The 26,324-nt window shown below is 36.3% G+C and overlaps 1 protein-coding gene across 1 annotated transcript; it reads left to right on the forward strand.

Annotated features, from left to right (window-relative positions):
• The first annotated feature begins 10,499 nt into the window (after positions 1-10,499).
• Positions 10,500-25,700, forward strand: st6galnac2 (ST6 (alpha-N-acetyl-neuraminyl-2,3-beta-galactosyl-1,3)-N-acetylgalactosaminide alpha-2,6-sialyltransferase 2). The gene is made up of 8 exons (XM_084119858.1): positions 10,500-10,751; positions 17,520-17,734; positions 17,825-17,987; positions 20,039-20,177; positions 20,287-20,390; positions 22,055-22,138; positions 22,233-22,329; positions 22,438-25,700. The coding sequence occupies exons 1-8, from the start codon at positions 10,564-10,566 to the stop codon at positions 22,618-22,620; spliced, it is 1,173 nt and encodes a 390-aa protein (XP_083975984.1). The 5' UTR covers positions 10,500-10,563; the 3' UTR covers positions 22,621-25,700.
• The last annotated feature ends 624 nt before the right edge of the window (positions 25,701-26,324 follow it).

Consider the following 26,324-nt stretch of genomic DNA (forward strand, 5'->3'; position numbering starts at 1 on the left):
GCAATGGAAGCTGAGAAATCAGTTGCGAGCATTTTGTCCAGTGACCAGGCAAAGCCTCACTTTGCACTTCTGACACAGGATGGATGTCTGCCCATCCTGGCACATCCTGCATCGGCCTTTCAATGACAGGATAGGGAAGTGGTCAATCCTGTCATAACTCATATCATCCACTGGCCTGGGATCCTTTGACTGTTTGATCACTTTTTCTGGTGTATTGTCTTCATTTCCTTTGGATGGCCGTCCCCTTTTCTGCTTTTCAAGGTAGATGAGTCCCCTGGCAGCATCCAGCCTAAAGTCCTTCAGACACTGGTGTTTCTGACCAAGAGCTGCTTCATCACGCCGGTGGAGGAGCCATGCGTTATTGACAGCAATGTCAACTATCTGCCAAAATATGCCCATGTACCACCGATGGGACTTTGCTGGAGTGCGATACAGGGCAATCATCATATCTGCCAAATCCACTCCTCCCATATGAGTATTGTATTCAGACACAATCTTGGGGCATGGCACACTTATCTTTCTCTTCTCCTCTTTAGAGTAGCGTCTCACTTGGCCAACAGGGTTGACAGATGCACAGGAGCTCACCAAAGTGACTGTTTTGTTGTCGGCCCATTTGACCACAGCCAGCTTTGCATCGTTGTCAACACGAAAGTCGAAGCTGCCTCTTCCTCTTCGTAGGAGGTCTCGATCTTCTTCTACGCTGCAACCCATCAAGCGGTTCTTTCGAATAGTGCCCAAACTTCTGAGGCCCATAGAATCGTTTAGATGTGTTACCAATCTCAACTATGTGAAAAAATTGTCGAAGTAGACAACGCAGTCGGAGGGGTTTCTGATGGTTTTTGCACAACATTTGCACCTAACCCAAACTCTTTGCCTTGAGTTTGAGTAGAGCCATCAAATGTAGACTTCCCTGTATAGACCATGAAGTCATACACAAATCCAGACACACCAGCGCGGACAAAGATCTTGATACCCCATTTTTTGGGTTTACTGGGTAGATACTGCCGCAGACTTCCAGCTTTTTTTCCTTTGTAAGGAACCATCATTTCATCAATTGAGAACTGGTTCTCACTCTCCATTTCCATGCACTTGTGGTCCAGTACAGGCCTTATTTTCACAAGGCGATCTTCACTGGACTCAGAGCTCCTTGTCGAAGAATTTGTGGAGTGTACATTAGTGGAAAATGTACATTAGTGGAGTGGAGAGCTCATCTGGTGCAGTGAAGCAGCTTTGTGTAGCAGCGGACTGGTGCTCAAACTCAGTTTTTCTCCAACTATTGAAAAGGAAAAATTATATCAATATTTCCCCAATCTTCAACATAAACCACCTAAGTATATGCAATTTTACACAAACTCCTGTGTGTTGTTGTGTTTGTGTCTGAGTATGTGTCTGAGTATGTGTGTGTTTGTGTGTGTGTCGGCGTGAGAGTGAGTGTGTGTGTGTGTGTGTGTAAAATAGAGAAACTATTGGGAAGGGGGGTTCCTTCCCTCTTCCCTCCACTCATTTACTAACACATCACCATAACATAACACACATCATGTGGACACACACAGATACAATATGTACAGCAAAACCACTAGATCTTTCACATTAAACAATTTGAAATACTCCTCTAAACATCTAAACATTAATTACCTAATTACCTAATTATCTAATTACCTAAACATCTTCCCTCGTTTATTCTGGTTTGCTTGTTTATTCTGCTTTGCTCCTTCCTCGGCCTCATCACTAGAGCTGCCATTCAAATTGTCACTGCTGCTGTCATCCTCACACTGTCCCTCTGTAGGCCTATACAGCTCATCTTCCTCGACTTCCTCACTGGATCCCTCCTCTGAATCTGACGAACCATCAGGTGGCGAAACTACAGACTTCACCTCTCTCTTTCTTGTACTGTAGAAACTGCTGACAGAAATTCCCTGAAAACATGTGTACATGTTGAATTCATCAATAATACACATTTGAGAGTAAAATAAAAAAGTAAACCTTTATCCTATTCAATATCTGTAGAGAACAGGCCTCAAAATCTAAGAATATCTGTGAGTGATCAGCCCTGTTAAATACCCTTATATGGGCAATGTATCCCCCAGGATACAGGCATTCAATGCCTGATAATCAAAGTTGTGAGAAGATTATATTTACATTAAGGATGTAAAACTATCCTTAAAAAACTATTTTCTAAAACAAAATCACTCTAAAATATCATAATCGTGAAAAATATAAAAACACTTACCTCATGGCCAGTGTCTTTGTCCACGTATGCTGCCATTTTGGATTTTGATACAAATGTTTGGAATGTTGGCATAAAGTTACATGACCTGATTACATGACCCATCACCCCATCAGTGTTTTTCATCAACTGCAACCACATAATGCCCCTCCCCCCGTGGCCCTTCCCCCTACAGCCTGTTAAATGACTGTATCCCCCAAGATACAGCAAAAGCAGAGCTTAGTCGTCTTAGATCTTATTTATGCAAAAATATTCAAGCAGTATTTTTGTCCATGCAACATGAAACACGTTGTCAAAGTTTGTCACAATGTTTTTTTGTTTTTGTTTTTTTAAGAAATCCGAGGACTCGACATTGCTCTTATTTAGATGAAATTGTCTCTTTTAGAAAATCACCACACATTCAGAGACGCAATGTGCCTCTGTGATCCAGCATAATAAAATTTGTCTTGAGTGAATATTTCATTTTACTCTCTTAATTCAAAGCATGATCTTACTTTTTCTACGGTAGCTATGTTATATTATATTAATATATTATTTTTACTTTTCTTGTATCTCCCAAACTATCCTTAATCGGTGTGGAAACACACAGGGTGAAACCCTTTACTGAGAATATACTATCGGTTATCTACTCAAAATATATGTTGAATTTTAAAATGTTAGCATTTGTTGATGCGACAGGCTGTCTGTCTGCTGATCGCATGAAGAGACTTTGGGGAGAGCTGATGATACTATAGCAGGAAGCATGACCTCTGACCCCCTCCATTTTAGAGGGTATTAAAGAGTAAGACCCTAAGTTGGTCCTTAATTTCCGAAGTGTAAATTATAAAACAGCATTTTTCAACCGAGTGAATCCACACATGAGAGTGAAGGGTTGGGTCAGAATCCCATGTCTCTTCAATTTAAATCTATGTATCCTTTTAAAATGATTACTATATTCTTATTAAAAATTCAATAATCAAGTATATCCATGTATTCATAGTAAGTGTTTAACCATTTTCTTTTAGGTGCATTCCAATGTGTGCCCTTGGGTTGTGCTCACACGCAAGGCCTTTTGACGATAACTCTCTTGGGATTCAGAGAGTGGCTAAAAGGACTCTGCACCCAGGTGTTGCGTATATCTGCTTTTGGGTGACTTGTATAAGTTTGAGAGTCACTATATCTATATATCCGCAAATATCTGTCTTAGTTGACTTGCATAAGTTAAAGGTCAATATATACATAATTTTACCTGATGTTTGTTAAGTGAACTTCCTCATGTGTATTTCTCTAGGGAGTAAAAGGGATTATTGTCGTTCCTGCTTTCCTAAGGAGTGAAATGTGTTATCAGTCTGTTATGGTGTGCTGCTCTTCTGATAATGAGCTCAGGCCTTCTTCAGCCTTGAAGAGAACTGTTGTTCGTTAGTATTGTGTGTGTGCGTTTGACGTTCTTGGCAGGTTCTGAACTCTGTGTTGTACAACTTATGGACTCGAAAACACCACTCTCCGACCCGGAGAGGTCACTGCGGACTTAAATCTCAGAGTTGGGCGACAACTGTTCTGATTAACGACGTTATACCCACTTATCTATCTGCTATGGATTATCGTTTAGACTTTATGTTCTCTTAGCCAATCAGAAGTGAATGTTTATGTAATGCATGTCTGGAGAGGGGGGTACAGTTGTCAGACCCAGGACCAGATATGATGAAAGAAGACCAGGTGTCGTGAAGTTCAATCAAATAAGTACAAATTTACTGAATAATAGTTTGCAGTTAAATTGGTAGAGCCAGCGTCAAAGTCTCATGAGGAGGTCGCAAGCTAAAGCCTGGTTCACACGGCAGGATAATTAGGCCGATTTTAGCCCCGATTTACCGTTCCGACAATCTTAAGGATGCTCAGATTATCGTAAAATAATCTGATCAGATATTCCTGCCGTGTGTGGTGTGTTAAGACTGCTCTCGTCTGCTCGGAAGGACGTCGGGACCGCTCCGATCTCAAATCGGGGATATCCAACATGTTGGATTTATTTGGCCCGATTTCTTCTCGTGTGTGGTGTCCCCAGGGAACAAACGAGCACGCAGCCTGTGGACTGTGGCGTGTAGCCAATCAGAAAGCGAGGTGACGAGGCGGCGAGGAAGCACCGGGAAACATAATCAAAACAGCCGGCGGCATGGCGCACCAGAAAGTCCGGTGGACGTCGGAGATCATCGTCTTTTCTTTTGATAACGTTTTTTTTTTCGGTTAAAAACAAACTACAAACTATTGCCACTGCATCCTCTTCGTCCGCCATGATTGTTTACTCTGAAGTCACGTTTGATCTCGAGGTATTTTGCGAGATTTCCCTTCTGACCTGGGAATGCTCGGGAGTCAAATCGGTTTGTGTGTGATGTGTTGATTTTGCCGTGTGGCTGCGCACCACACACTGTACGACCAAAACTGTTAGACCCGTGATTTTTTTATCCCCGTGTGTGGGGTCTGGTTTGGTTTGGAAAATCGGCCGACAATTTTAAAATCGTCCCGTATGAACCAGTCTTAACTCTACCTTACACAAAAAAATCTTACACCAATTATACCTTTTCCAAGGCATGCATTACATAAACATTCACTTCTGATTGGCTAAGAGAACATAAAGTCTAAACGATAATCCATAGCAGATAGATAAGCGGGTATACCGTCGTTAATCAGAACAGTTGTCGCCCAACTCCGAGATTTAAGTCCGCGGTGACCTCTCCGGGTCGGAGAGTGGTGTTTTCGAGTCCATAAGTCGTACATCACAGAGTTCAGAACCTGCCATGAACGTCAAACGCACACACACAATACTAACGAACAACAGTTCTCTTCAAGGCTGAAGAAGGCCTGAGCTCATTATCAGAAGAGCAGCACACCATAACAGACTGATAACACATTTCACTCCTTAGGAAAGCAGGAACGACAATAATCCCTTATACTCCCTAGAGAAATACACATGAGGAAGTTCACTTAACGAACATCAGGTTAAATTATGTATATATTGACCTTTAACTTATGCAAGTCAACTAAGACAGATATATAGATGCAGATAGTGACTCTCAAACTTATACAAGTCACCCAAAAGCAGATATACCCACTTCTACCCACCATCTTTCTGGTCTGTCTACTTGTTGCTACTTCTCTTGCATCATGACTGTAATTTACATAGTTTTCACGGCTTCCTGATGACAACACCCCTACACCTTACACAACAGTGGGGCGTTTATGTGTCTTGTGACCAGTTCGTAGACGGACCAGAAAGATGACCTGAATATCAGTTTAAACACTCTAATGTAGAAGGAGTGTGTGTAATTTTCTCATGCATTAATTCCTATGCCTGTTTGACAGTGCTCAAGGAGTAGTCTTCGTCTAAGAACTATACAAAGAAACATGATGTAAACGGTGTCGTCTGTTAGTGGGGGAAAAATCATTTCCAATCAAGATTACAAACTTTTACAAAAGATCAGGAGAGAGAGTTTCTGTATTATGTATTCGTTACAGCTAAATGTCTCTTTTCTTATACACCGTACACACTTCTGTAGTAAATTGTGCACTCGTAATTGTTGCATAAAGATTATACCTGAATTTTAACCATAGCCTTTACAAGGGACGGGTAACGTTAGTCCACAAACGTGATTGCATTACAATAATGTGGTACAGTCCCTCTAACAAATCTGACTGAAATGTTTATTACAACTTATGGGAGGATCTGGGAGCGTTTTGTTTATGTCAACTTAAACTAGGCCCATTTGTATTGTTGTTGTTCTTTTTTCTTAATACAATTTTTTTTTTTTTTTTTTTTTGCATAAATAACTACTTCAGCTCTTGGATGTTAAACACCATGGGGGAAATTATTTGAAGTGTAGGTTTGTCAAAAGAAAAAACATCTGGTTTAGTTGTATTTTAAACCACTGCTTTTTCTTAAAAACATTGTGTCTGACTGTCACATCCATAGAAGGAGACAAGGCAGATGTAAACAAATAACAAGTTCATTGAGTGCAGAGAGAGCGATGCAGGAACACTTGAGTGCGATGACTGATAAGGTGGACACTTTGCTGACTGTGAACAATGTCTGTAGAATGATGACGACGGAAACACAGGACAACAGGGAAGTATCTTCAGGTCGGGATACAGGTAAGGTGAGTCTGTAGCGTCGAGAGACGAAACCAGACACTGAGGTGAGGGAGACTGTGACTGAAGTAGTGAGTGCAATCATGATGTGCAGGTGCTGATGATCAGAAATCAGGTGACTGATCTGGTGTAATGATCAGTGGGCGAGTGATGACGTGGATGGCTCCGTGACACAGACGTATTTGATAGCATAATTCTCTTGTTTCATCATGTAATGACTCCATATTTATCAGCCTGATAAAAGTAGCATGAATATTTGTAGAAATAAGAAAAGTACATTTATAAACTAAAAAGGACCCGTTAATGGCATTGTGTGAGAACACACCAGGTATGAAGATAAGTTTGGTTTTACCTTTTTATTCTAACTTTAAAGCAAGATTATCCTTTGAAAAGTGTAATACAAAACATACAGTATTTGCTTTTGGGGGGAACTAGTGTCATGTAGCTTAATCTTCTGTTTTTAAGGGAAATTAAATATTATCAGGAGACCCATTGACCCCAGAAGACACGACTTCTGAAGACCTCTCATGTGTGGATTCACTCGGTTGAAAAATGCTGTTTTATAATTTACACTTCTGAAATTAAGGACCAACTTGTAGGGTCTTTAATACCCTCTAAAATGGAGGGGGTCAGAGGTCATGCTTCCTGCTATAGTATCATCAGCTCTCCCCAAAGTCTCTTCATGCGATCAGCAGACAGACAGCCTGTCGCATCAACAAATGCTAACATTTTAAAATTCAACATTTTAGATAACCGATAGTATATTCTCAGTAAAGGGTTTCACCCTGTGTGTTTCCACACCGATTAAGGATAGTTCGGGAGATACAATGTAAAAATTATATATTAATATAATATAATATAATATAATATAATATAATATAATATAATATAATATAATATAATATAACAGACCGTAGAAAAAGTAAGTGCATGCTTTGAATTAAGACGAGTAAAATGAAATATTCACTCAAGACAAACTTTACTAATGCAGCGTCATGGACCACAGAGGCACATCTCGTCTCTGAATGTGTGGTGATTTTCTAAAAGAGACAACTTGGTAACACTTTACTTGAAGGGGTGTGCATAAGACTGACATGACGACACCATAATCATGACATGACACATGTCATGAATATGAAGGAGGTTTTATGCATGTTTATGACAACTGTCATTAAGTGTCATTCGCTCAATTATGTACTTTTTAATGCAAAGATGACATTGTGTGAGATGTCTTTGTTATGACAACTTGACATTACCAAGACAACATAACCTGTTATAAATGTGTCATAAACATGACATAGCAGATTAATCATCAAACTTAAGAAACTCCTTAGCTATATTGGTTAACATTACATTATATTACTGACCACTTTTTTTTCCAGTGGTACAAATTGAATTTGTCATTAAGTGTTAATACTCTGTCAAATAATTTTATAACAGTGTCATGAATATTTTTCTTGACCTCAACTACAGTGATACAAATTTAATTTGTCAATAAAATGTCATTAAGTGTTAATACTGTCAAATTATTTTATAACTAATACTGGAATACTGGAAAAAAGTGGTCAGAAATATATTCATGACACAGTTATAATGGCCTCATGACAGCCAATGTCAAGACCAACCACATGCCAGTTTAATGTAATGTTAACCCATAAAGCTAAGTAGTGTCTTAAGTTTGATGATTAATCTGCTATGTCATGTTTATGACACATTTATAACAGGTTATGTTGTCTTGGTAATGTCAAGTTGTCATAACAAAGACATCTCAAACAATGTCATATTTGCATTAAAAAGTACATAATTGAGCGAATGACACTTAATGACAGTTGTCATAAACATGCATAAAACCTCCTTCATATTCAGTCTTATGCACACCCCTTCAAGTAAAGTGTTACCGACAACTTCATCTAAATAAGAGCAATGTCGAGTCCTCGGGTTTCTTAAAAAAAACCCAAAAAAACAAACAAAAAAACATTGTGACATTGTGATTTGGTTGAGGGTTAGTTGCATGTAATTATGCAAAATGTATTGTTATTACTATGGTAAGTACATGTAACATATGTAACCAGGACACTCTAAAATAAAGTGTTACCTAAAACTTGTTTCACTAAAACTAGCAAGATATTTATTTTTTTATATCGAGTGATATATTAATTTCATTTATATACTTTTAAAAGAACAGAATGTTTTTCAACTTTAGTTAGTGTGAAATATACGTGTGTGTGTGTGTGTGACTTAAGTCTCCCTCTTCTACATGAAGCCTTCCTCTCCTCTTACCTACACCTCCCTCTCCTCACATTCACTCTCTTCTCTTCTCATTTTCAACTCTTCTTGTCTCATATATTTTCTTCTCATTTCATGCTTTCTTGTTTCATTTCTTCTCATTTTGTCTCGTTTGTTAGCTTATCTTTTCTTTTCTCTCATTTGTCTCGCTTCTTCTCTTCCTTCTCATGTAGTCTCTTCTCTTAACTGTAGTTACATTTTTCGGTAGCCCTTTATTTTACAGTGTCCTTGTTACACGTTACACGTAGTTACTATAGTAATAACTACAAATGATGCATAATTACAATAATTATAGTGTGTGTGTTTGTATGTGTGTGTGTGTGTGTGTTAAATTTTTCCTTAATTTCATTATTAGAAAACCTCTTTTTCTCACTTCCACTGTTCCCAGCAATCCCCCAGTGCTGGAATGCGGAGACGGGAGGGAGGCACACAGACCCAACCTGATATCAGACAATAGTCTAAATCTTCAAATTTGATCAAAGGGACAAAGGGATCCCCTAGTGTTCAACATAATCAATCAACACAAATCAACATAGGTATTCCAAATATCCACCGGTCATTGGTCATATTGGTCCCCAGAGGATGACCCAGGGTCAAAGGTCGTGGGTGGGCATGATGTGGGTGGTCCGATTGGGGGGGTCATAAATCATATTTGACACGTCATTTTGACACATACCGCATCACAATCACTACTTTTATATATATATATATATATATATATATATATATAATTCAGTAAACCTTTATTTTATTTCAAGCTACAAAAATGATCATGGTTATAACTTTAGTTTCAGTAACTATAATAACCCAGCATCGCACAGCACCCGTCTAATGTTTCAAACCTGCCCGACTTTTATTATTACTGTTTACCACACATTAGAATTATGTGTAGTATGTAGGCTACTGTAATAATCATAGTGATTATAGAATTACATCATCAAAACTATGGAATGGCACAAGTGGAAGTATGAACTGTGTAGACAGACTATTTTAAATGGTCTCATAACTATCACACATAATTCTTTATAGCATGCCAGTGTCTAGTCTAGTCTCGTCTAGTTGTCCAGTTCACAACATTGTCATGTTCTGTTTGCATGGTTTTCCCTGTCACAGAGTTTGCATTATTCATTTGTTCCCGTGGTTTCAGGTTTAGTTACGCAGCTCTTGTTCCATTAATCATTCCAACGGTCTATTTAAGCCCTCAATTCTTTATTGACTGACGTGTGCCGATTTCGTCAGTGTTTATCAAAAGCTAACCTCGCATTGTTCATTCTGTCTTTTGGATTTACACAGCCACCGTGGCAGTCATTGTGTGGACTGGCATTAAGATTTGTTTTCACTGCATTTAACAGCCAGCTTTGAACTTAACTAATGATATTTCTTTTTGACTCTTACTTTTTTAAATAGAGAGCAACACAGGCTGCACTATACTCAAGATTTACACTGTTTTACCTTTCTGAATGCAAACTTAGTATGTCACATGTTAATTCAGTTGGCCTTAAGTAGCCTACAGTTTAACACCAAAGCACACAGGCTTTTATTTCTTTCTGCTTTTGAGCATTGTTATACTTTTCATAAATGCAACCGGTTTCTACAAAACATATACGTAATGTAGTTATTTTGGTCCTAAATGCCCTATACAGATATCATATATCGGTATGAAAAAGCTTTGGTGAAAGGTAACGCATGAAGAGAGAACGCATCAGGAACCAAGAGAACCTGAATCTCAGGTTCATCCTAAAATTTTTCAGAGTCTCTCTTTGTCATTTAATCACAACAGTGGATTCATTTGCATCATGTGAAATGTATTTCTTTGTGTGACTATTTCCAGCTCAAAGGTGACGTGAAATTTCCCACAAATTTGCTCCGTGTTGTAAAACTGGTTGTGCAACTGTTTAGATGCTACAAATGTTAGAGGGGGTTCAAAGCATTTGATGAAAGGCCACTGTTTGCTTGTCATTATGAAGAACTTACCTGCGGTCTTTTCACACATTTATCGCACACTGTGCGGTCGCAACATGAAACTGGGGTTTGTTAGATCTTTTATGGCTGTATGTGTTTGCTTTATCTTCTGGAATTTGCTGGTATTGTTGTCATCAGAGGACTGGAGCCCATTTCAGAGGTCAGTACAGGCACACACTAAGACAAGAACGGGTATTGTTCAAAATTCATGTATAACTTTGATGAAAGGTTTTGATCCACTTCAAATGTTGACTACTGTAGTACAGATCATCATTTTTTTTATATCAGTAATTACATGGTTTTAAGTGCAAATGTCTATTATTGAGATCAATTAAATTGCTATAGTAAAAAAATAATAAAAATTGATATCAAAACATCTATTGTCACTAGTAGTGACAATGTTAATTTTTGATCCCTTTATTATGACCATTCTACCTTCTTTATTAGAGTAGCTTGTTTGTAGTTGAAATGGTAAATTTTTGTGGATCAGTATTATTACACCACGCTTTTTGGAGGAGAAAGATGAATAATAAAGTTGTCCAACCCAGTCTCTGCCAAATTTTTGGTGTTCCAGATCATTTAAATGGGTTTCTTGTAGTAGAGCAATATTAATTTTGTCTCTTTTCAAAATATTTAGGATCTTTTTCCATTTAACAACATTATTGACACCCTTTACATTCCAAGTACGTATCCTTATGCTTGAATTATAGGTACTACTCATTTACACTGCAAAGAGGAAATAAAAAGCATAGCTATAACTGAGTAAGAGGTTAAACCACAGCTGCTTGAAGCATGAAACATAAAAAGTAAAAATAAAATAAAAAACACCCTCCTGCATTAAAACAGAACTCAAGTGAAGTCAAGTGAAAGCAAATCTGCAAATGCATCATATTGTTTGCCAGCGATCAGGGGCGGATCTAGAAAAATATTTATGGGGTGGCGAGAGGGGGGCAGGAATTTTTGAGGGGTGGCAAAATATGGCAGACGTATATAGCCTATACTGAATTTAATCACAGTTAAATTGGCCATAACTTTTAATTTGTTGCTGCCAATAGGGATAGGTATCATTCGTTATTACTACTCTTACCAATACTCCTTATTGATCCGGTACTTTAACGGTATTCTTATCGGTTCTTTTTGTTATAGCCTATTAAAAAAAAAAGGGGGTGAGATTTAGCACACAATTAATATTGTTTTATATTTTGAAATGTAAAATAAATATCTATACCAAAAGAAAAAGCAATGCTTTAACAAAACAAATAAAACATACGTTATGCAGAAGGGTGCAGGCCTTTGTGTTTTATATTCAGAAGACATAGGACACCAAAAAACAAAGTACAAACACATGGTCAAACAAAAAAAGTATACAATTAAACAAATATACAAATTATATATCCAGTGCTTTAATTTCAGTAATGTCTACTGACATTACTTTTCAGGAGTAATATGGGCTAAAAAGACATCTAATAAAGTCAGATTTAAAATAACACTGCATAGTTTATCATAGATAGATTAAAGCTTATATCATTAAAGAGCTGCAACTGATTTTTTCTTTGCCTTTTGTTATTTGATTCACATTAATGGAGCAATCGTCAGCAGGATTATTAGACTGCTGCCTCTTTAAGACCAAATGCAGATCTAATCATTATTACGCATCATATTTTCTCCCAACTATTAACGCCCATACTTAATCCTATTGTATTTGTTATTTCCCCAGTTGTAACCTGGTTTCATTGCTGTGATATCTGAGAGGAACTGGATTTAATAGGACTGCTTAGCTAATCAAATGAACGATCTCCTAACTGGCACTGTATTGTGTGTTGTAACGTAACGTCGGCCATCAGTTAAACGTTATGGATACAAACAATATTTTATATTTTTTATTAAGCTGTTCTTGTCTTTACTAAAATCAAAATTAGGCTAATCAAAGGGAAGAGTGCTCTTACAAATCAAGACTGTATCCCAGGGGTGGCAGCTGCCACCCTTTGCCACCCCGTAGATCCGCCACTGCCAGCGATGAAAATCATATTAGTTGAACATCTTGCTGTCTGTGAATGAATGATTTCACAGGACGATACATTCGATTTAATTTCAAATACATTTTACAGCCAAACTGATTATTAGCCTACGCCACGATACCACTACGGACATATAAATACATTTATTCATTAAATAAGCCATTGTTCACAGTTTATGAAATGAACACCCACTATCCCGCTGTAATTTGTGTGTAGGCTATTGCGCAGTGGCGTGGGAACTCGTCTTGAAAAACAAATGACTTTGTCTGCCTTAAACACAGTTAACCAGTTTAAACACGCTTGCAGAAATACACATTTGATTACATGTTTTGGAGAACAGACAGAAGAAGATCTATCAATGTGCATTTGATCGTTGTTTGTTTTCAGATGTTCAGTAGGCTATAGCGGTCATGAGCGCGAGCGCACGTGAAGCGTTTTAACTCTTTCTTCTCTGTGTCAATGGTTCCCTTTACATGCCATTGAATGCAAAACTCTGCAGATTCATTTTATTTCGACATTGATTATTAATCCAGCAAATAGTACGGTAAATAATAAAAAAACATTTTGCAAATAGTAGCCTACGGTAAAAACAAAAAACAAAAAACAAAACATTGGCTCAAAAACATATATATGCTGTTCGTGCTCCTCACCTCACAAAATATTAAAATGACTTGTCTAACAGGGTGGAAAGGAGCATAACAGGGTGGAACGGAATATAACAGGGTGGAACGGAATATAACAGGGTGGAACACCAGTGTTAAAAGATTCCGTGGATGAGCTTTTTGTCATTGTCCTGCATGGTTTGCCATAAGTAATGTGTGGAACTGCGCCTATATAATAGCCTACTGTTTCAAAACAATAAAATAAAAAAGATCCAAATTTCCTTTGGGGGAGGGACACAAAAAAATAGCCATGTGGTTCCTTATCACAGTCAATCATGGTGGCAAAACAATTCTCTCTTCAGATGGCTAGAGAAATATTTACAAATTAGAGAAGACAAACATGATAAATTAAATTATCTTTTTAAAATTAATTTTTATTTATTAATATTTGATTAAAGATAAAGATACTATAATTCATTTGAATTAACTAGATTAACAAACATATACAACATTTTATTAGAATTTACACCCTGTTAGTTTCACATTCCACCCTGTTAGGTTTATAGACCTAACAGGGTGGAAAATTCTGAGCTAAGTTAGTCATAGCTCTTTGAGTGATCAACATTTAGCTAGCTAACCTTCTACAGATGAACAGAACTTTTATAACTATGTCAGATTTGTTTTTACATTTTTTTGATAGGACAAACATTCTCAATAACATAGCCTAACAGGGTGGAACTTTAAGAGTGGGACAAGCAGGATAACATTTCAAAAACTAAAAAAAAAGTTAGGAGTGAGAGTTGAAGCTTACCTCAGTTTGTACAGTTGAATTCCAGCGGGAAAAAGATGGTCTCAATGAAATTGCAGTCGGATTTGGAAGGCAGAAAGTACATACTAACAGGGTGGAAGATGACTTCAGGGACACAGCAATTAAAGAAAATTTAAAGAAAAAGACCTATATTTTCACATGATTTATATGTGTGATTAGAGGCTTTTTGTCATTTCATGGTTTATATTTCTTGCATAAGTTGTGCACTGAGGACATGATCAAATTGAATGCATACATCAATTAAAATTGTGTAAAATACAAAATAGTATTTTTAATGTCTATTATCTCTGTTTAAATGGTAAAGAATATTTAAATCTATAATTTAAGCCATTTATTATAAATATGTGACTCATTTTAGAGAAAATATGAGTAAATAAATCATTGGGACAGGAAAGTCACCGCGTACCAGGAATGACCCGTTTATGAACTGTGTAGACAGACTATTTTACATGGTCTCATAAATGTATGGTCAAAACGCATAAAAAGCTTTTAGTTGAAAACTGTGTCAATGACCCCTAAGTAGCTAAACATTTAGGCTAATATTTGACAATGGTTTTACGAGAAATGTTCAGCGACAGACAGTAATATCCAGTGATGCAAACTTCTCAACTTTTTTTAAAAGAAATTTCACCATTTTAAATTGATCATACGCTATTATTTACATAATTCATGTAATTCATAACTGAATGTGACGTGGCAAGAAACTTTTTTTACATCTAGGTTATTAGACATGAATAAATAAGAGTGAATGTGCATATTTTAAAATAAATCATTATTGGCACATAGTTTAAATTAATTACTTCATAAATAGACCTGGGGCCAGTTGCATAAACTTTGCATAATGTCAATAATTTTATCACTTAAAAAACTAAAAAAACAAATTACATATTTAAAAGTTTTTTGATACATTTTTATAAGGCAATAAGGCAAAAAAAAAAAAAAGAATAGCAAAAAAATATTAAAACGCTTCACACGTCAAGCCACCGATGTTCAAACCAAATCTACTCCATTATTAATGAGTTCACATGAGTACAAACACATTTTCTGGGCAATGTGCGTGAACATTTCATATGTCTTTTATGTAAATAAATCTTCTGGTTCACAGGCAGCTTTGGTTCTGTGTAACCTGTTCCCAACAACACTCTCAGAAAAAAAGGTACAAAAGCTGTCACTGTGGCGGTACCTTTTCAAAAGGTACACCTTTGTACCTAAAGAGTGCATATAAGTCCCTAAAATGTACATATTGGTACCAAACGTGTACATATTAGTACCTAAATGGTACATATTAGAACCCTTTTGAAGGCTACTGTCCCAGTGACAGCTTTTGTACCTTTTTTTCTGAGAGTGAATGATTGACAAAAGGCACATTCATTCTTCTTGACTGTCATTCTTTTGAAAAAACACAACATGATTTCTTACCGCAAAGGTTATAATTATCAGTGTAGCGACAAATTACCATCTTGTCACTTAGAGGTGTTTGTAGGGCTATGACACGTGGTTCCAAACAAATACACTTCCAGTCCAATACTGCATTTATCTTCTTTATTTCATCAAACACATTGCAATCACCAGTTAGCATGTCCTTACATGATCCTGACACGGTCAAAAATTGTTTGCTTCCTCATTACACCAAACGTCTCCTGCTCTCTGATTACGTATATACCCTAAACCCATACTCCACCCTTCAGTGGAACTACAACAGACACTTATAGAGCATAATGGCTCTTACAATCAGTGTAATCTAAACTGTCAAAGTTCTGCTGCTTCCTTCACTAACTGTAACAACTAAAACATGAGTTAAAATATGGAAAAGATACATATATACAGGCTAAAACGAATTAGTAATAGAGTGGCTTATTTAAAAATAAATAAACTAAACTAAACTAAACTGAAATTATCAAAACCATTACTGAAACTAAAACTATTAGAAATGTGTACTGGAAGTTTACTACTGAAAATTGATCACCAAAATTAAAATAATTATTAAAATAAAAAGTGCATTTGAAAAATCAAAACTACAAAAACTTTGACATAGATAACGCATAATGCAAATTCTTAATTCTTTTTCAATGTGGATCTGGCGACGCGAGCGACAGTAGCTAGCTAGGTTTCCATCCAAAGTTGCGAATTTAACTTATACTATTATATACGAACAGTTGTAATGATTGCTTCACCATGATTTGATGTTTACTCAATCTTTAGATTTTTACCTTGAGGCAAAGGTGTTGACACACAGATACGCCTCAAGCTAAATTTAGTTTTTAACTGCATGCCATAGTTCTTATACTGTTTTCTCATAGCCTCCAACCCAAAACATCAATGATTTGCACACATGCAAAGTGGGGTGGAATGTCTCTGTTATTTTGTAACAAGTATAAGTATAAATGTGATATTTAAGTATAAATGTGACATTGTGATTTTGCCGAGTTAGACATGTTCCTGGGTCAACATACTTTGTTGATCATGGAACAACATTCCTGTCTGAAAATGTATAGCCTTATCCCTACAGCTCAACCTAACCTTACCATAAATCATCCCTAAAATCAGAGGGAATGATGGTGAATAATTCTGATGTTGAAGCACCTAACCCTGTCTGTAAGCCTAAACTTGACATTAACTTTAAACTTCTCCTTCAAATCTGGCTGGTTGACTGGAATGTTGTTGCAGGATCAACAAAGTTGTTGATGCAGGAACATGTTTTACTTGACAAAATCAGGTTATGCGTGACTGTTCATTGCCGAGTCCCACATCATAGTCTAGTGTTATCTTAACCGGCTTCAGACACAAGAAGGCCATTGATTTGGTTAGGCAAACTCGAGATGGAATCTTTCGCTAATTTCAATAGTCAACAGTGTGGATTTGAACCATGAATTTAATTTCTACTCTTCTTCTAAATGTGCTGAAATGCAATGGCATTCATATCCCATTAACATTGACAAACTGGAGGTAATGGTTATATACAGGAATGTGTTCCGGTATGTAAGAGTTAATGGGGTGACCCTGGATCACAAAAGCAGTCACAGGTCGCACGGGTATACATTGTATGGGTCAAAATGATTGATTTTTCTTTTATGCCAAAAATCATTAGGATATTAAGTAAAGATCATGTTCCATGAAGATATTTTGTAAATTTCCTACCGTAAATATATATAAAACATGTATTTTTGTGAGTGGATGCAACACAATCGCCAACATAAATGGACAACTTTAAAGGTGATTTTCTCAATGTTTCGATTTTTTTGCATAATTTTCAAATAGCTGTATCTCAGCCAAATATTGTCATAACAAACCATACATCATTGGAAAGCTTATTTATTCAGCTTTCAGATGATGTGTACATCTCAATTTAAACAAATTGACTCACGTGACATGGTTTTGTGGTCCAGGGTCACATATAGGCTACCCTATTTATTGATTCATATAATTCCCCTCTTGTTAAAGAAAGACTTTCTCATGTTTCGATCTGCTTTGCTCTGCAGGGCTACGAAAGTAAGCTGGATTGAAAACGATATCGCTGAAGAGGAAGTGCCAGCCTGCTCTTTGAGACGTGTCATAAAGTACGAAGACAGTCTGAAAAAGCATTTTAGCTTCTCGGTGCCTGTTCTGCAGTGGCGGGATTCTTTTATTTACTCACATTGGCAAACGCTCCGGAATGAGCCGTTGCCTTACGGATGGAAGGACCAGCCTTTCCATGGTAAACCCGTAGTCACTGTAAAGCAATAGCACCACAAACAAGGAAACAAAATAAAACCACAAAAGTTATCAAAGCATCTTTGTTTTCCAGAAATTGGCAAGTCTCTTTCTTTGCTTTCACACCCTGGCAACAGTCGTCTGTTTGAGCGGAAAACGCCAGACGCATGTGTGCGTTGTGCCGTGGTGGGTAACGGAGGAATCCTCAAAGGATCCGGGCAGGGGAAAGTCATAGACAGTCACGATTATGTTTTCAGGTTTGTTGTGCCTTCTATTAGAACAGCAAACGAGCTGCCTTCTGATATTCAGTTTCATAAAAATGAACATTTTTAAGATGAAGTGTGTAATCTTTTGATGTCAAAATCATTTCTATCACAGCGGTTTGGAGTAACATTTCCAGACTCTTAAAAATAATGGTTCCAAAAGGGTTTTTGCAGCGATGACATAGAAAAACCTTATTTGGTTCCCTAAAGAACCTTTCAGTGAACAGTTCTTCAAAGAACCATTTCTTTTATTAGAGTAAAGAACATCTGAATAATCTAAAGAACCTTTTTTTTTTAAAATAAAGAATCTTTTGTGGAATTGAAAGGTTCCATGGATGTTAAAGGTTCTTCATGGAACCATTGATGCCAATAAAGAACCTTTATTTTTAAGTCAGCTTATAAGAATAAATTAGCCTATACTTTTGTGGGAAATGTTTAAAACCATACAGTGTTGGGTGTAATGCGTTACTAAGTAATTCATTACTGTGATTTAATTACTTTTCCCTTGAAAAAGTAAAGTAAGGGATTACTCTTAATTTTTCTGTAAGTTACTTCTAATGTAATTGCATGAAATATTGTATAGACCATAGAACAATTCTATATAAAACAATAGTGGATTTAACATTGTCTAATTGTTTTAACATCTAATGATAAAATGTATGTTTTTAATGTAACTGTTATGAGGGATTCTGGTCTTGTGTTTGTTTTTGGTGGGTTTGTTCTTCCTTTGTTTCCTATGTTTCCATGGTTTTTCAATGATTGGATTAGTTTGTACACCTGTTACTTGTTTTTTTTTTTTTGATAGCTTCAGCCTTGTGTGTTTGTGCTTGTTTTCAGACATTCGTTGATCGGTTTTCGTCTTAGTTGGATGTTCCGTTCCTGTTTTTGAGATAGAGTTTCCTGAGAGTTTTTGTTACATTTTTGAGTTTTGAAACTTTGGTCAGTTAAAGAATAATTTATGCACTTTTATATTATTTACTTGAAAGAATTAAAAGAGCCGTTTCATGTCTATCTTGGTCGAGATTGAAATGGGATTTAGAAAGTAATTATACAATACTTAATATTGAGAGAATAATTACAGTAATCTAATTACACTGTTGAAGATTTAATTAGTAATTAATTACTTTTTTTACAGTAACTTACCCAACACTGATGTCATATAAGTAGCCCAGTAAAACCAGTTTTATTTTATTTTTTATTTTACTTGGAGTGGGTCACCTCATGGGGGTGGACATGTTGAGATCACATGACCAACCACATCATCTCTGGAATAAACCAATCATGACAATCAGTGAATAGAGCCTTTCTATAATGCCATCAGTAACTGATGCATCAACCCTAATAGATATAGTTAAATCAATTTAAAGATGTGTCATTTTATATTTTATTTTATAAAAGTACTATTTATTCTTATTTATTATATATTTATATATATATTATATAAACATATAATCTAACATTTCCTTGCTAGAATGCATTGTGAATAACTGTCCTTATGTTGGATTATTCAGATCTCTGTAGCTATAACAGTGTAAAAAACAAAAAGGTTTACATTAAATTAAACATGAATAAACAGAAATTAGAGTAAAATAAGTAAATGAGTTAACAAATTAATAAATACATCTAACAGTACAGTAATGGGTAGAAACAAATATAATGTAACCTAATAGAAATTAAGTATTTTCCAAATCATATTTTGACATAATTATGTTTTTTCTTATTTTCCACAGTACAAATTGGGTCTTGATACAAGAAACTTTATAGATGCCTTTTTTAAATTTTAGGATGGGGGTCCCTCACAGGAAAATAATCATATTTTGGGGATATTTAAAAGATTGAAAATCCCTGATCTAACTTACACTAAACCAATTATTAGATAAAAAAAAATCATGAAATATTATAATTTTTTAGAAAACTGATAACAAATATATAAGGCATTTTTTGTCACTTTCAGAGGCATTTCCCCCTTTTCTTTATATTATTAGTTGGATTAGTACTGCTATGACAGCGCAATGATGCTAATGATAACTTTAATGATTTTTTAGAGTTAATGGGGCAGTCATCAAAGGTTTTGAAGACGATGTTGGGACAAAGACGTCTTTCTACGGCTTCACCACCAACTCCCTCAAGAACTCCATTGCTGCTTATTACGAAGACGGGTTCGACAAGGTGCCACGTGACCCGGTAACAGGCCTTCTCATTTGCTACTTATGAATTATAATTTGAAACGTTGCCCTCTGCTGGTTTGCTGATTTATTTCAGGGGGAAATGACTAAAGTCGTTTTCACCACAGGGCATTGGATATATTTTTATACCTGCGGAAACTCGAGACTATAAGATGTTGTCAGCTGCCATCCAAGGTGTGTCTGTACCCTCCGGGCCTGATTTAGGTAAAAGGTGGGTGTAACAATAAGATTCATACACGTTGCTATTTACTGACGTCTTTTTTAAATCTTAGCAGGAACCTTGCAGCGCACAAAGTGAGCAGCAGATGGGGCATTACTCCTACGATTTGGGCTGAGCCGAATTCACAATTTAGGAACTGGCTCAGATGACACACAAGTTGATTAAAAGTCCTTGCAAAATGTGCTCAGATCAGAAATTGAAGGTAGTTTTAAAAATTGCGCCTGCAGGTGACTCTCGATTTGGTATTGTATCAAATTCCAATGTAATGATGAAGTGTAGCCTATAATTAGCCTAAGTGTGGCATCCAAATAATTATTTTGTTCAAGATGACAGGTCAAAGTAATCAGTCACAGATATGTAAAAGATGACAAATGCAAGGGTGGGGCAAATGTTTTCCTATTATTATTATTATTATTATTATTATTATAACAACAGTTGCCTCTCTTTTAGTTCATGAATTTGAGTTGAATTGGCCACATGCCCAATGTAGGATGGAATTTAAACTGGAATGACAGGAAGATGAATGTACTGACCTACAATTCAAAGAGAAATTCAACACAGTTCAATAAGAACAAAAGAACTGCATTAGTCCAACATACAATACAAAAATATCAATAATTACATTGATTAATTATGGCTATTGGTTTCCTGATGTTTATAATAAAAAAATGTCTCTGGTCAGACACATTTCTCTTTTAAATAACACTGACCAAAACGGATTACTGATAATTATTTAAAGTCCCCCTGTAGTCAATAATTGGATCCCTTAAAACTCATCTTTGATCACCAAATTAACATATTTAATTTTTTTCCTTTGAAAAACATTCTTCATGCCTTAAAATAGCTTGAATGTAACTCTACACCCTTGCCTCAGTTCTATGAATATGCAAATTAGCCCCGCCTCCACTCACTCACACCAGCTCAGAGATCCACTGGTTGTCGATCACACGTTGATCTGATTGGTTACAAGGTAGTTTGTGACGTCAGAAACACCAGCGATTTCAAACCGTGTTTTTGAGACTGTCTTTGGTTCACTGCAGTTTTAAGGAGAAAATACTCAGCAATTGTTTTGACTTATGAATTTGCTCATGGTTTGTCTTAAAGCACATTAAAAACACCACATAGACACATAAACAACATTAAAAGCTTGATTTTCACCACAGGGGGACTTTACGTATTAACAACAGACAGTACCTATACTCCATTAATTCTTTGAGGTGATTTTTGTACTGAATGTAAGATGGCAGTTACTTATCATAAAATATCATGCCCCAAAATGAGAAAAACATTTAATATATACAATTTGAATTTACTTTTGTTGTTGAAATGAAAGGTAATAAATGGCCAAATGTACATTAATTCACCCTATATATGATGAACATATATTGTTCATATTTAAAATAGCCTATTTTTGTATGACAATACCTTTTTAGGTAATTCATACAGAACAATAAAAATGTCATACATTTCAAAACAAATGATTCAGTTTTAATTTTGCTTCCTTAAATTTAAACTACTATTTTGCATTGTTTTTGCTACTTTAATTCAATTAAATTGCTCTGAATTGGAATTCTAAAAGGCATTCTATCGCTTCTAGAGTTCGAATTGCTATCTGAACATTTCTTTAACTTCAGTTTATTTGGTTAATAAAACAGGTCCTCGGATCTTTTTGGATATAATCCTGAAATACATCAGTTCAAGATGATCCATCCATCCTTCGTTCAGTATGTGACTCAGAGGTGAAAGTATTTTCCAACACATTAGTCAATACACTCATTTTGTCACTTTTTTCCCCCTCCCTCAATGTAATGCCATTGTCTTTTCGATTAACAGGTTTCTGAAATCCCCACAGCTGGATGAATACAGGGATATTTACATGCCCAGCACGGGTGCTCTGATGCTGCTGACTGCTTTACACACCTGTGACCAGGTCAGACTTGAAACTGGAAACTTGAAAACAGCATTTGACATTCTTATTTCAAATCTATTGCTGCAGGTGTTGCTAAATAAATGTTGTGGATGCTGGCTTCTCTCTCAGGTCTCTGCGTATGGCTTCATCACAGACAATTACAGGAACTTCTCAGACCATTACTATGACAAGGTCATGAAGCCTCTGATCTTCTATGCCAACCATGACATGATGATGGAGGGACGTCTGTGGAAGCAGCTGCACTCTCATAAAGTCTTGTGGCTATATCAGAGACAAGGAACCAGAATATGATGTCCCTTCAGTGAATATTTGGACAAAACTGGTTACAGGACTGCACAAATGAAATTGCCAAAGAAGTATTTTGGATTAATCTGTTGAAAATGTCAGATTAAAGGGTTCACCCAAAAATGAAAATGCTGTCAGTAATTACTCACCCTCATGTTGTTCCAACTCCGTAAGACTTTCGTTCATCTTCGGAAGACAAATGAAGATATTTTTGATGAAATCCGAGAGCTTTCTGATTCCTCCATAGGCTTCTCTGTAATTGAAACTTGCCGGCCTAGAAAGTTAGTAAAGACATTGTTAATGCCGACGCTGGTCATGTGTGTGATGCGTGTGATACTGGCCAATAGTGAGCCTACGTTCTGACGTACAACCCAGAAGCGTTGCGCCGTTACACTATGTGAATACACTCAGGCCCACACAGAAGAAAATGAATAGTTGAATAAAGTCATTATTTTTGCGCACTAAAAGTATTCTCGTCGCTTGATAAACTTAAGGTTGAGCCACTGTAGTCACTTGGACTATTTTAAACATTGTCTTTACTAACAATCTGGGCCGGCGAGTTTCAATTACATAGAAGCCAATGGAGGAGTGAGCCAGCTCTCAGATTTAATCAAAAATATCTTAATTTGTGTTCCGAAGATGAATGAAAGTCTTACGGGGCTGGAACAACATGAGGGTGAGTAATTACTGACAGAATTTTCATTTTTGGATGAACTAACCTTTAGAGGCAAGGCAGGTGAATATATTCAGAATGAAAAAAAAAATTGCCAAAGAAGTATTTTGGATTAATCCGTTAAAAATGTCAGATTAATTCAAAGATTCACAGACGTTTTGTAGCGCCCTGCTTTTCATGCAAGCATTAGAGGCAAGGCAACATCACTGGGAAAGAATTCCAGTCTGGTTTCCCATCACAAAATAAGCACAGAGACTGTATATATTCATCTGAATACTGGTTCTGGCATAATTGCAGTGCTGATTTTACTGTATTTTAGTGCTGGACTCTAGACCACAAAACAGTCCTAGACAGACTGGAAAACTGTGTTTGACTCGTTGATACCTGGTTTAGGTCATATATAGAAGAAAGGGGTTCCTGTGAGAACATAGGCAACTTTAAATGGACCTCTATGACGCGGCGTCCCCCAGGGTTCAATCCTTGGACCTCTCCACTTCAGTCTGTATAATGTGTGAATTTATATTGTCATGCCAAAAATGTATTAGACAAATCATTCTTCATTGGTACTGTATAGCATTCATGTAGATAGATGAAGATAAAGATAAAGAAACAAAATAGCTTTTTAATGTACATAGCCCTATGTTTCCAAAAGACAAAACCATCCTGACATTTGACAAGACAACACTTGTTGCAGCCATATGACTGGAGCGTGGCAATATACAGTAAATGATTTCTGAAGGGTCATGTGACACTGAAGACTGAAGTAATGGCTGCTGAAAATTCAGCTTTGCCATGACAGGAATAAATTACATTTTAAAATAAATTCAAATAGAAATTAGTAACTTTAAATTGTAAGAACATCTCACAATATTATTACTTTTTTAATCTTGCAGATTTCTTTCAAAGACAATAAAACAATCTTAATTATTCCAAACTTTCGGCCTGCCAAATATGTCAAAACAAAGGGCTCTCTCAAATCTCAGTTCTCTCACTCAAATCTACTTGATGGCACATTATTGTTTTCAAAATAAACTTTGCTTTGTGGAGTGAATCTGTTCATTTATCTTACTCTATAAAAAAATCTTCAAAGCAAAATAAACTATTTTTTGCCTCAAGGTGCTGGTTTTTAGCTTGTGATCACTGTGATAGTGACATTAACTGCTTTATTTAAACATGCCCCAGGTGTGCAACATCTGTTCGTGGGATATCCGGAAGGTGATAGCAACCCCTGATCCTTTGATCACCGCTCACCCTTATCTTTGTGGGAGCAGGTGAAGGGATGCAGAACCACAAGCCTTGTTCTTCAGTTTTCACCTGGTTCTCCACAGCACACAGTCTCATTCAGACACTTGTCAGAGCCATATTCACTATCCTGTTCCAGATGACTTCATTTAGGAGGGGACAGGAAGCACTTTGATCTGTGACTGAAAAACGAGACTTCTAGATCTCAGTGTGTGCACATGCAAGTTTAAGCATATAAATGAGTCCAAGGATGGTTCAATTGTTCACATACTTTCATGATAGCATGTCTTCAGATACACTGAACAAAACAAACGTTGAGTTCTATTAATTTTAAGTTGCTGCACAACAACATGCAACAAATGAATGCAGATTTGGGGGGATGAATAAAGCCAAAGGGAAGAAAGATCACATATGAGGTATCTTTAATATCTCACTTCTTTCTCCTAGAGACAGATATTTAAAGGGATAGTTCACCCAGAAATTTAAAACCTTGACTTCCATGGTATTTTTGTTCTTTACTATGGAAGCTAGCGGGGTCCATCATTTTGTTCCCCGTATCCTTCAAAATATCGTCTTTTGTGTTCAGCAGAAGAAAGAAACAACTTGAGAGCGAGTAAATGATAGCCTAACAGAATTTTATTTTTTGGGTGAACTATCCCTTTAAAGAGGAGCACATGGAGACTTTTGATTATGTCTTCTGCTTCTTGTAAAGTAGTTTTGATTATGGATTCACGCATCAAATCCCTTGTGCAACACCCTTGTGGAAATGGCGAAGAGCGGAAAATGGCTCAGATCGCCATTACCTTAATAATGTCTCTAACCATGCTCACATTTACCAGGATATCAAAGTCTGAAATCAACTTGAAGATCTCAATATGTAGTGTTGGGGAAAGTTACTTTTAAAAGTAATGCATTACAATATTGCGTTCCTCCCTTAAAAAAAAGTAACTAACTGCATTACTTTTTATGGAAATTAATTTGTCACGTTACTTTTGCGTTACTTTTCCTCATCTAAGCTGCGCTTGCTTGTTTGTTTTTTTAATAACAAAAATAACAAAAGTAATTCTTTTCGCAAATGTAAAGGCCATTTCACACCAAAAGTGAAATGAATAAGCCTCAGGCTGAAGAAAATGCAAATTCACACCTGTACAGTAGAGGGCACCGCTCAAACAAACTCAATAAAGAAAGAAAGAAAGAAAAAGAAAAACACAAATATGATGTTTATCTAAAGTCGTTTTTGCTTATTAGTATGGTTGAATTGGATCATCGAAGGTCAGCAGCAAAGATATTGTTAAATATAGTGAGATTAAATACAAAAAGCATGTGTAATTTAACATATGGTTTGCATAGTATTCTGAGTTTGCATTTTATTGTTTTTATTTGTTTTGAGAAATAGGGAATGTTTTTGTCCAAGTGAGATGAATAGATGCCAGCTCACATTGCTACAATAACCGTCATGTTTACATGATGCATCATGCCTCAGGAGAGGTGTCAGTCAAAACTTGGGAAAACAAAGTAACTTGCTGTAAATTTAAAAGTAATGTGTTACTTTACTAGTTACTTGAAAAAAGTAATCTGATTACATTAATCACGTTACTTGTAATGTGTTACCCCCAACACTGTCAATGTTGGGGTGAGCGGGGCACAACCTAACGTGGGGCTAGTTGTAACACACATGGTTTAAAACTTTCCACACATGCTAGCTTGACAAAACTTTCTGTATTTACTAATTGCCATATCAACACTATATAGAGAAAAAATTACGGCAAAATGAAAAAATCTTTGGAAGATATCA

Source organism: Abramis brama (genome assembly GCF_963993115.1).
Source record: "Abramis brama genome assembly, chromosome: 1".
Classification (NCBI taxonomy): domain Eukaryota; kingdom Metazoa; phylum Chordata; class Actinopteri; order Cypriniformes; family Leuciscidae; genus Abramis; species Abramis brama.